The sequence below is a fragment of the Sander lucioperca genome, chromosome 22 (assembly GCF_008315115.2).
Source record: "Sander lucioperca isolate FBNREF2018 chromosome 22, SLUC_FBN_1.2, whole genome shotgun sequence".
NCBI lineage: Eukaryota > Metazoa > Chordata > Actinopteri > Perciformes > Percidae > Sander > Sander lucioperca.
In genome coordinates this window covers 2,793,036-2,806,205 of record NC_050194.1, presented here as the reverse complement: position 1 = coordinate 2,806,205, position 13,170 = coordinate 2,793,036, and the positions used below count along the sequence as shown (strand labels likewise).

Here is a 13,170-nt window from a genome sequence, read left to right as displayed (position 1 = left end):
GCAGAATATCAGCTCATCTCTTCTGATTTCTTTCTCTTTCTCTCATTAAGCATTTAATCTCACAACAGGTCTTACTTCACTGAAACTGGGAACCAGCACAAGAAAACCAACTGATGTTTGTAATTCTTGTTACCGTCTGTGATGATTTAAATCAGTCGCAGCTCGCTGCAACGTGGAAGAAACTCTAATGTGAATCTTTATCTGCTGTACGGTAACAATAAATAAGAAGCTGAGCATTAAGATGATCTGATGTCTTCACTTTATCTCCTGTTGAGGAAACATGTTCAGTCAATCAGTGTGTGTGTGTGTGTGTGTGTGTGTGTGTGTGTGTGTGTGTGTGTGTGTGTGTGTGTGTGTTCTGGTAATTATCATGTTGTGGGGATACAAACTAAAGGAGGGAGGGGGGGCAGGGGGGGGGAGGGAGGAAGATCAGGCAGGGCTCCACCACTAACGCAGAGGCACAAATCAATGGGAAGGTAAACAACACAGACAAATTAGAACACTTTTCTGTTATGTCATGTAATGTTAGGGGCCTAAACTCTCCTACAAACGCTCAAAAAGTCTTGGACTTCTTGCGTAGAAAGAAAGTAGATATCGCACTGCTTCAAGAAACCCATCTCAAACCTAATGATGTAGCTAGAGTTCAGAATCACTTTTACAAACCAGTTGTGGCAGCGGCTGACGGTACTCGCACAAAAGGAGTTCTGATATTAATGAGACGAGGTATTAATCTTTTAGTTGAAAGAACTGGCTCTGACAATGATGGACGTTTAGCTTTTTGCTGTACGTCCATTCAAGGCAAAAAAGTTGCTTTCATTAACCTAAACACTCCAACTGTATTTGAAGCTAATTTTTTCCCCTCAGTTACCTCGCAATTATTAAAGCTGGATGATTATCAACTATATGTGGGGGCAGACATGAATGCGGTTATAAACAACAATCTTGATAAGTCTCTTACAGTGGTATCAAACACCCAGGGATCTGCCTCCAAGGTACTCAACCTATTTATAGAGGACCTGAATTTAATTGATGTATGGAGGGTGCATAATACATCGGCTAAAGACTATACTTTTTTCTCCTCAAGGCATAAAACCTTTTCATGAATAGATTACATCCTTGTATCATCTGGTCTGTTATCCTTAGTACATTCAGTAGAATTTCTGCCCAGACATTTATCCGATCATAATCCAATTCTGTCTAGCTTTAATTATGGGAAAATCAAGCATAAGTTTACTAGATGGAGGTTTAACACTTCCCTTTTAAAAAATGAGGATTTCCTGACACAGCTGAGACCAAAGTTAGAGGAATTTATAAATTTCAATAGGGACAGTGTCTCAGATGTGACTGTGGTTTGGGCCTCTATCAAGGGTTTCATATGAAATAATGCTATATGGTTCGGCTCTCGCCTACATGAAAGTAGATTGCAAAATATTTCCAAGTTAGAAGAGGAAATTAAGTTTTTGGAAAATGATCTGAAAAGAAATTACACCTCAACAATAGAAAACCATCTTAAAACAAGACAGATTTGAATGACTTAGGGACTGTTCGTTATTTATTTCAGGGGCCACCGGAGGAGTTTTGGGACCTTTAGTCAAAATAGACATGACCCTCCCCTCGCCAGTAATAATTTTTCGATGACCCTCCTAAACGATTTGGAAAAAAAGCATGACCCTCCCCCAACAATTTATCGGTACCTTCTGTACTGGTTTGCACTTGGCAAAGATATACAGATTCCCATTGTTTTTTCACAGCAATGACATACGTGACTAAAACTTTGTGGTGGAAACACAATAAGCATGGAAACTAAATGCACACTTCCTGCATTACTTTAAATCAATTAGTAAGCTGACATCAATTCAATCAGGAGAGACTGTTTGCAGATATGCAAAATGTTTTATTGTACAGAGCATAATTTGAACATTGTATTGGAGATTGAACTCCATCGTTATATTAATACATTGGTATTAATACATTTGATATATTAATACATTTAATATAGGGGTAGGGAACCATGATGTAACCCCCCGATGGAATCCAGACACCGGTGGCGGTGGAGAAGGGCTGGAAGACCAGATCGAGGAGGCACTGGAGCAACAGCTGTAGAATCACTAGGACGGGAGGTGGAAGGGGAGGAGGAGGGACGACACCTTTCTGAAATGACAGCTGATAGCACAGGGAGAGTAGTGCTTTTAAAACAGTGATGTGACGCTGTGATTGGCCTATGGAATCTTTGGCTGTTCCTGATTGAATTATCAGAAGGAGAGCGCCTCAAGTGCTGATTCGCTTTAGGAGAGACTGATTATTTGTTAGGTCTTCCTGAAAGAATTTGCGCTACATATGTATATACATTGCATTTAGGAAACCTTTATTGCAACCTTGGCACGGTAAGATGTCCAGACTAGCAACAGTCATTTTCGTTTTTTGTGTCCTGCTGCTCCCATCGTCAGCCAGGAAATATTTTTTTCACTAAAGCAGTATATCAAATCAGATGTATTACCTACCACAATTTAGTTGTTTTGTGTTATTTAAGATCTTTATAAAATATCTGGTCATGCCAGATGTAACTATTCCACTCATTTTTTAAACAATGCAATTATCCATTTCAGCCACCAGGGGAGCAGTGCTCCCCCTGCCCCACAGCAAACTCATGGGTCAGACCCATCTGGTAGCGGGTGCCAAGACTGAGAGCTACATGGAAAAATATGCACCAAACAAGCCACTTTGAAATTTTGCCTGTTTCTATGAATACAAAAATTGGGTGACCCCTCCCTCTGGACTAAAAAATGTTGGATGACCCTCCCCTCAACAAAGAATAAAAAGACATGACCCTCCCCTATTTTCCTCCGGTGGTCCATTCCATAAATACCGAACAGTCCCTTATTAAGACGTAGGGCGGAATATATGATCCATATAACCAAACACAAATACTATGCAGAGGGCAGCAGGCCAAGCCATTTGTTGGCACTAACTCTAAAGCAACAGGAGGGAAGAAGAACTATACCAGCAATTAGGTGTTCTAGAAGTGGTGTTGTGTCCTCAACAGAAGAAATCAATGAGACTTTTAAAGATTTCTTTAAACACCTGTATACAAGTGGCCTAACCCTTTCTGAAACAGACTTCACTAACTTGTTTAGTGGGTTGGACCCTACATTGTCAGCAGAAGACCCAGATGCTTTAGACTCCGCCATTACATTGGAGGAGTTACTTAAAGCAGTTAAAGCCACAAACAAAGGCAAAACGCCAGGTGTAGACGGCATACCAATTGAGCTTTACTTTGCATTCTGGACCTTGGACCACTATGGTTAGATACACTGAATTACGCAATTGAACAGGGGGCTTTTCATAGGGACCTGAATACGGCCTTGATTACAGTTATTTCTAAACCTGGTAAGGACCCTTTAGAATGTGCCAGTCACTGCCGAATATCTTTGATAAATGCTGATCTCAAGATATTCTCCAAGGTTCTGACTAGTAGACTTGAGAAAGTAATAGGGAAAATAATTAGCCCAGACCAGACAGGTTTTATGAAGGTACGTTTGGCCTCTGATAATCTTCGCCGTCTATTACACGTATTGAGCGCATCACATAAAATCCCACCTGACTGCGGCTTATTATTCTTAGATGCCGAAAAGGCATTTGACCGTTTGGAATGGCCATATCTTTGGAGGGTCATGAAAGAATTTAAGTTTGGCAGTAAATTTATCAATATGATTCCAACGCTGTATACTAATCCTTCAGCCCACGTATATGTGGGGGGTGGCATGTCAGAGCTGTTTGAAATTGGACGGGGCACACTTTTTACTCTATCAATAGAACTGATGGCACATCTGATTAGAAATTCGCCTCAAATCTCTCCTATTACAGTAGGTATGACATCCCATTCAATATCGCTCTATGTGGATGATACATTCATTTAAATGGCAAATGTTCAGCACACCCTCCCATGCGTCTTAAATGCACTAGAGTCATTCCGATATCTCTCAAGATACAAAGTTAATCTGTCAAAATCAGCGCTTATGCTTATCAATACAGATCAAAGTAGGCTAACTCTCCCGGCTCAGATCAGTGTTGCAAATTAGGTTCTATACCTGGGTATTAGGGTTGATACTTCCTCATTGTCTGTGGCTAAAATAAATTATTCCTCAATTTTGAAAAGAACTGAAGACGATATTAATAGATGGAAATGTTTACCGAGTTCAGTGCCAACCCATATAGCAGTCCTCAAAATGAATATTTTATCTTGCATTAATTATATAAGCTCAATGATCCCACTGGCGCCTCCAGCAGGATATTGGCAAAAATTGGACACCTTATTTCGAAGTTATGTATGGAATGGTAAATGCCCACAATTGAGGTGGTCAGCGCTCCAGGTCAATAAGATGGATGGGGGGCTGGCGTGTCCTAACTATTTGCTTTATCATTGGGCACTCATTTTAAAAGGTTTAAGAAGCTGGATGGAGGAGGAAAACATTTCTTCATGAAGAAGTATAGAACAAGACTTAATAGCACCAATACGGTTGAAAGACTTTCCTCTGGTAGGTATATCTACCAAGAAATGTGCATTACATTATGGTCCGATCTTGACGTATATGATACAAATATTTAGAGCAGCAGAAAATTTGATAAAATTTAAAAATATGTGGTGCAAGGCATCCCCGTTATGGCATAATAGTCACCTTCTGTCTGGGGGAAAACCATTTGCTAACAAACATTGGGAAGAGAAAGGGATTAATACCCTTCAGGATATTAGTGGGGAAAGTGCTATTCTTGACTTTCAAGAGCTAGTGTCTCAATATGATGTTGACAAGCACTCCCTTCTAGTGTTAATTTTGTCACCTATTTTTAATTTAGTCTTAGTCTTAGTCTTGTGCCAAATGTCCTTGTTAGTTTTAGTCATATTTAGTCATTCACATATCTTTTTTTGTTAGTCAAGTTTTCGTCGACTAAAAGTCTGGTCATTTTAGTGTAGTTTTAGTCAAAAGAGAACTCAAGGTATCTTAGTCAAGTTTTAGTCAACTAAAAGCATTAGATTAATCGTCTATCTATGCAGCTAACATTAACGTTACTAGGCAAGGCAAGGCAGCTTTATTTGTATAGCACATTTCAGCAACAGGGCAATTCAAAGTGCTTTACATAAAAACGATTAAAATACAAGAATAAAAGTTACAGTGCAGTATAAGAAATTAAACATTAAAGAGCAGTTAAAAACAGTAAAAAATATAAAAGCAGATAAAATACGAGATTTTATGGTGCTAGTATGTGACAATGTATAAGCCGTTGCTCTGTACACGTAATCCACCCGCAATCCTTGCCATTCCCAGAACGGTCTGTTCTGTAACTGGGAGTTACAGCGGACCTGCAGTTTACTAGTGAACTCATTCGTGGTTTAGCCCAGTGCTGTTAACCATGGTCAAAACAATCATACTACTAATAACTTTATGAGCGTATTGAATGATGTTGTAACCCTATAATGATACCCACCAAGCATTAGCATTAACGTTAGATACTGGTCAACCAGCACATTGCAGTAACGTTAAGCTGGATCAATATTCTTTCCTCAAGCAGTCAGACTGTTCAACAAAACATTATTCAAATTTTTTACACAGGACTGAAATGCACTCCTGCACCTTTTTTATGTTGCTAAAACTCTATATATCCTACCTCAATCAATGCTCTGTTACAAGTCTACTTATGCTCTGTTTTTGTTGTCTGACTTTATGTAAAGTCTATAATGTGTGTGCACTAAATGTAGCCTGTCGTGAATGTCATTTGTATATAATGTTGTTTTTATATAATGTCGTTTTCATATATTTTAAATGTGTAGCACCACTTGATCCATGGTGAAACGTCTTACTCGTTTTACTATATGCAGTGTATATGGTTGAAATGACAATAAACCCCACTTGACTTGACTATTAAAATGTATCATGTAAATGTATCAATAAATAACGTCTCTGTTGTTTTACTGTGTTGCAAAGTGGCATGTAATTAATCACAAAATGATGCTGTGTGGCAAAAAAGCAGTATTACGGGTACGAGTATTTCTTTCTGTGACGTACGTATCATCTGGGTGACCGTGTTCTGACGGAAGTTACGAGTAACTAGAGGGTGAAAGGTTATATGACGCCACTGACAGGCAACTAGAGGAAACGTCCCGTGTCAAAAAATAAAATAACAGATTTCTCTGGGTTTGAAATTTGGTGGAAACATTTGGGATAGTGTAAGAACACAACTCATAGTTGTCTTTAGACATTTTAATGCAGAAATGTTACATATTGTACCTTTAAGTGTTCTACTGGATTGTACTGAGAAGTGTTTACGAAAATAAAGGGGTAAGATGGAGGCGAGTTCCGAAAAGTGCTGGCGGATCAGATTTTGGTGCTGACAATGTTGTGTAATCCAAAGGACATGTTTCCACCTGTTTATTGTTGTATCATTGTGAAACTGCACTTATTCAATAATTTAATAATCTTAAAGATATAAATAAGAGGGAAAGACACCATGAGACACTAGAGATATCAGAGACATCAAAGACATGAGTCTGATCTGAGGTCTGTTTACCGGCTCAGATCCACAGTTCAGCTGTTATATAACTGATGAAATCACTCCAACTCTCCCTCCAAAGTTCACTTATAGATAACAGATGGGTGTCTACAGTTGATACACATTTTACAAGTAATAATACTGTTTCCATGTTTGTTGACATTGGTGGAAATGGATGAATTCAGTTCTCTGTGTATTACTGAATACATAGTTGTGTTCTACTGGATTTTACTGCGTTTACATAAATAAAGGGGTCAGATTATAATGAATCATCACAACCTATGACCTCAGCGATATAACAGAGTTCCCAAAAGTGCTGGCGAGTCAGATTGTGGGGCTGACGATGTGTAATCCAAAGGACATGTTTCCACCTGTTTATTATTGTTCATTGTGAAACAGCAGTTATTCAGTAATTTATTAATCTTAAGAATATAAATAAGAGGGAGAGACACCATGAGACACTAGAGATATCAGAGACATCAAAGACAACAGAGCATCTAAACACACTGACATCAGGATCTTCATCTTCAGTTCAGCTGAAATCTGACCATGAAGGTAAGTTTGTAACTTTATATATCTGATGGTTTGTCGAGTTGTTAATCAGTAGTTTCAGTATGTTAACAGGTTCAACACAAGCACATTTTAATCATTTGTGGCCCCAGAATTTGGACAGAGAAAGCAAAAGTCTTCATCTTGCTTTATAGCAAGCTCTGCATGAGAGCGATACCAAAGCAGGGCAAGAATCCTGTGGAAAAACCCACATAGAGTATGATGTCAGCACAGTTTGTTTTTAAATCAGCACCAACCAAAATGAGAATGCGTCGATGACAGCAGAGTCTCCCTGATCCTGCTGCAGAGGCCAAAGTCAGAAATTTGTTCTTGATCAAACTAAATGACAACATCTCTTCTGTTCCAGCTGGTTTCAGTCGTCCTCCTCCTGCTGGCTCCACTGTTGACCAGTTGCCGGCCGCTCGTTCTGCCGTTGGACTGCAGTCCAACCCAGTGGAGTGTACACCATCTATCCCATTGGAGCCACGTCTGCTGTCCAGGTACACTTCATCCTCTCTGGGACGCAGGTTTAACTTCAGATGATAATAATGTGAAGTATAAAAGTTAGAAGTTCTGACTGATGCTTCTGATACAACAGATTAGGGCTGGATTAAAAAGAATTATTTCCCTAATCAAATCAATTCATTAAATCCTGAGGTTTATCTTTTAAGAGGCTCTGTCCAGAATTGATCCGTCTGTATCATATGAAACTAGAAGACCATTGGCACCAACTATGTCATGCTAGCTTGTTGGGAAGGGGTCGGGGTTAAAAACCAATGGCGAGGGAAAAACTGGCATGGCCATTTTTAAAAGGGGTCCTTTGGAATCTCACCTAAAGATATCTGAATGAAATGTCAATCAATACTCACTTTAGAGTCTGTAGAGCTGAACCTTGTGTGTTAAAAAAAGTACACATTATGTAAACATTAATACTTTTAATAATGCACCAGGTTAGATGGAATCTTGTAAAATTGTAGAATCTCTTTTATCCATCCATCCATCTTCGTCCGCTTATCCGGGGTCTGGTCGTGGGGGCAGTGGCTCCAGCACGGGACCCCAAAATTCCCTTTCCTGAGCCACATTAACCAGCTCCGACTGGGGGATCCCAAGGCGTTTCCAGGCCAGGGTGGAGATATAGTCCCTCCACCTAGTCCTGGGTCTTCCCCGAGGCCTCCTCCCAGCAGGACGTACCTGGAACACCTCCTTAGGGAGGCGCCCAGGGGGCATCCTTACCAGATGCCCAAACCTCCTCAACTGGCTCCTTTCATATCCAAGCTAAATTGTTTTTGCAACTGACATATCCCAAATCTACATTGAATCGGAAATCACAAAATACATTTCATTGCATTGTCTTTGTACTTTGAACTTTTCAATGCAAATGAGAATAAACTTGAACTTGAATCAAATCAAGATATCATTGGTGATACCCAGCCCTACACCAGATACAAGTAGTTGTAGTTGTACAAGTTGTAGCCAAAGTGGATATATTTAATATTTCCAAATGGATATGATTTACTAATCATTGTGTTTGTGTGTAGGTGTACTGTAACATGAGTCAGTTATCAGTTCAAAACATGTTACAACACAGTTGAGCTAGCAAAGTAGTTTTTGTGTTTATGTAATAATAATAATAATAATAATAATAATAATAATAATAATACATTGAAGTTGGTGCTTTTCAAGGACTCAAAAGTCACATGTGTGCAGTATTTATTCAGTTTGTGAAATCCTACGATCTCTACAAAGTTAACGTTAGCTTAAGTTGGCTGAGGCTAAGTGATGCTTAGCTAACGCTACGGACCTCAGTGCTAGCCGCATCACTGTCGTGCTAACGTTAAATCACACCCTCTCGTGTAATATTGCTTAAAGGTTTTACATCTATAGATAGAGTTTCTCTCAAACCGAATATGATCAATCACGGGATAAGCCCCATGCTAGCTCCTTGGGGCTAGCGATAGCATCGTCCATAGCAACCACTAGCACTTCATCAGCGGCGGTTTGAGTCATGAAAATTAACTTTCTGATTAATAGTGGATGATGGATTGAGGGTGAAATAATGCATAATCGGTAAAAAAAATAATGAGGAGAATATTACTGTAAACGGAGCAGAGGAGAGCTGCTGTCAGCTCCTGCCTGCTCCTCTGTGCAATCTGCAATGTCTCACTCGTTACAGTCTTTCACTGTAAGGCAAAAGTAGTAGACCCGAATCAAGCTCACACCTGTAGCCAATCATGCTTTAAACTAAGGTTAGGACCTCCTACTTCATTAACATATGTACACAGAAATATAGAAATAAATAAATGTAGGTGTACAAAAATGTAGAAATACATTTAAAGCATTAATTTATTTATCTATGCATTTATTTTAGCATGTTTTTATTCATTTATTACTGCATATATCTAGTCATTTATTTATTTATTCCTGTATTTATTTATACATTTATTTGTTTACTGAGACTTAAGTCATGTTCTGTCCTCCATGTGGCTTCACTTTTCAAACCCGGAATAATACCATTATTTTTACAGTCTATGGTTAACCCCCACAATCACATTAACTAATACCTGTGTGTGTGTGTGTGTGTGTGTGTGTGTGTGTGTGTGTGTGTGTGTGTGTGTGTGTGTGTGTGTTTGTGTGTAGGTGTACTGTGACATGGGTTCTGAAGGAGGACGGTGGACGGTGAGTATTTTAACTGAAGTCAACACTTCCTGTAGTTCCTTCACAATAAATCACATTCCAGTAAATCCTTGTTGTCTGGAAACATGAGCTGTCAGATATCTTGTGTGTTTATCTAGTTAACCCCCCATCCCGTCCCCCCAGGTGTTCCAGAGGAGGATGGACGGCACGGTGAACTTCTACAGGGGCTGGGATCAATACAAGACCGGCTTTGGTATCGCTGCTGGAGAGTACTGGCTCGGTGAGAAATTAAACCAAACTAACAGTCATGACTTCATCAAACTGTTTCTAAATGTTTGTTTGTTTACAGGTCTGGAGTCTCTCTACCACCTGACTCAGAGGAGAAGGTACGAGCTGCTGGTCGACATGGAGGACTTTGAAGGAAACAAAACGTTCGCTCGTTACTCCTCGTTCTCCATCGACCCAGAGTCCTCTGGATACACACTGCATGTTTCTGGATTCACTGATGGAGGAGCAGGTGAGGTTTCTACATTAAGGACGAGAATTTCAGCCATTAATGTTGTGGAGTGTGACATTGGTTCATGCTACATACTTGTCCCTATACAACTAAACAAAGAGTTAAATGAGTAAATACACTCCAAAAATATATATCATTGTTAGTTGAATCACAATATTCTGATTATACACTAGTTGTGTTTCTGTAGGAGACGCCCTGAGTTTTCACAACGGAATGAAGTTCACCACTTTCGACAAAGACCAGGACACCTGGCCTGGGAACTGTGCCAGATCATTCCTGGGGGCGTTCTGGTATGCCGCCGGTCACTATGCAAATCCGAACGGCATTTATCGTTGGGGGACTGACAACACTCTCTTTGCTATTGGAGTGATTTGGTACCAATGGAAAGGTCATGACTACTCCCTGAAGACCATCAGCATGAAGATCCGTCCTGTGCTGTAGTTCTCCAGGACCAACATACAGCAGAATATCAGCTCATCTCTTCTGATTTCTTTCTCTTTCTCTCATTAAGCATTTAATCTCACAACAGGTCTTATTTTCCTGAAACTGGGCACCAGCACAAGAAAACCAACTGATGTTTGTAAATCTTGTTACCGTCTGTGATGGTTTAAAGCAGTCGCAGCTCGCTACAACGTGGAAGAAAAGTCAGTTGTGTCTCCAGTTGGGCGGCTGCAGCAGGAAAGTAGGGCCCATAATCTTTAAATGGAAACACATATATAGTCTGATCAGGTGTTAATCACTGCATGAACTGATAACACGAGTCTAAAAGAGAGAAAGAAGTAAAGAAAATGAAAATGAAAAGTATAAAAAGATCTTTGTAGTTCAGGACAGCCAGTTGATGTTTGGAGGAGGTTGAAAACTAATGTAAATCTTTATCTGCTGTACGGTGACAATAAATAAGAAGCTGAGCATTAAGATGATCTCATGTCTTCACTTTGTCTTCTTCGCTTTGTATCGCTTTTGATAGTTTTATTTAGTTTCTGTCCACTTTGAATGAAGTGTGTTTTACGATGATAAAAGTCCTGATTATTTACATGGAGTCTGGTGGAGATATGCTGGCTCTATACACGCTAAAAGTCCTGATTATTTACATGGAGTCTGGTGGAAATATGCTGGCTCTATACATGCTAAAAGTACTGATTATTTACATGGAGTCTGGTGGGTTTGGTGATGGTGATTTCGGGGCTGTTTCATGTTAAACTAAAAGGATCTTACTCTTTAACTAAAAGGTCTATCTCTGTAGGGATCCATCCCATAATGTTGTCAGACACTTGGAATAATAATCTGAGTCTGTCAGCGGCAACAACAGAACTTTTAGTGACTCTAATTGCTGCTGAACATTAGTCCTGTAGGCATCGGCGGAGCGGGGGGGGTGGCTAATTGGGCTTAAGCCCCGAATGTTTTGTCAAAAGCCCCGAATCTTTTAGGTTTTTTTAAATAACTTCAACTTTGTTTCATTTCCTCTCTCAGTCTTTCTGACTGGAGCGGCAAAAAATAAAACAAAAGCTCTGTTACCGTGCGTGGTGGCGGACGGTAACGCATCGAGCATCACTCAGCTTGTTTGCCAACTGCCAATAAAAACTAACGAAGAAGAATATAAATCTTCTTCGTCGTTAACTTGTCATCAGGGGCTGGCGGGCTGTTGTCATGTTGTATGTTTCATCGGTGTCGCAAGCTTACTGGCTAACCGGCTGAAGTTATGGATATAACAACGTTTTTTATACGGAACAAGAACACTAGTAACCATAGTAACAGACCTCACCGGCCGGAGAGATTCAGGAGCAGCGTCAGACGAACCGCGGACAAGTGCTGCAGGTTTGTGAATCCGCTGTTGTAACACTTGAGTTAAGTGACTGTATTGCTGGCTAGCTAGCGAGTTAACATTATTAGTTGTTATTAAGAGAAATTAGTTGCTAATAGAGATGGGAGGATGATTTGTCTGATGATTTGTCATGTACACAGGGGGGGGGGGCAGCTTGTATCAAATGCTAAGTTATCTCAGGGCATGTTTTACAGCTAATCTCGGCACATTAGTGGGATAAGAAGAGAGACTAATTGAGAAATATAGTGATAAAGATCAGAAAGACATGAGACAGTTTATTTCCTCCTCCTGGGCTGATTGATTTGTGCTTATCATTTCTTGCAGGATTATCAGAAGTGCTGCCGCTCTTCTTCCTCTCGACACCATCACTACCCTCCTCACCTGGCCTTCATCCTCACCTGGCCTTCATCCTCACCTGGCCTCCATCCTCACCTGGCCTCCATCCTCACCTGGCCTCCATCCTCACCTGGCCTCCATCCTCACCTGGCCTCCATCCTCACCTGGCCTTCATCCTCACCTGGCCTCCATCCTCACCTGGCCTTCATCCTCACCTGGCCTTCATCCTCACCTGGCCTCCATCCTCACCTGGCCTTCATCATCACCTGGCCTCCATCCTCACCTGGCCTCCATCCTCACCTGGCCTTCATCCTCACCTGGCCTCCATCGTCACCTGGCCTCCATCCTCACTTGGCCTTCATCCTCACCTGGCCTCCATCCTCACCTGGCCTTCATCATCACCTGGCCTCCATCCTCACCTGGCCTCCATCCTCACCTGGCCTTCATCATCACCTGGCCTCCATCCTCACCTGGCCTCCATCATCACCTGGCCTTCATCCTCACCTGGCCTCCATCATCACCTGGCCTCCATCCTCACCTGGCCTTCATCCTCACCTGGCCTCCATCCTCACCTGGCCTTCATCCTCACCTGGCCTCCATCCTCACCTGGCCTCCATCCTCACCTGGCCTTCATCCTCACCTGGCCTCCATCATCACCTGGCCTCCATCCTCACCTGGCCTTCATCCTCACCTGGCCTCCATCCTCACCTGGCCTTCATCCTCACCTGGCCTTCATCATCACCTGGCCTCCATCCTCACCTGGCCTTCA

General features: G+C 41.1%; 1 protein-coding gene across 1 annotated transcript in view; it reads left to right on the top strand.

Moving 5' to 3' along the window:
- The first annotated feature begins 6,995 nt into the window (after nucleotides 1-6,995).
- Nucleotides 6,996-13,170, top strand: part of LOC116059247 (microfibril-associated glycoprotein 4-like) — a 181,905-nt gene continuing 175,730 nt past the window's right edge. The window contains exon 1 of the mRNA XM_031312217.2: nucleotides 6,996-7,098. Within this exon, the coding sequence (XP_031168077.1) occupies nucleotides 7,093-7,098 (6 nt within the window). The 5' untranslated portion in view covers nucleotides 6,996-7,092. The remainder of the gene's footprint in view (nucleotides 7,099-13,170) is intronic.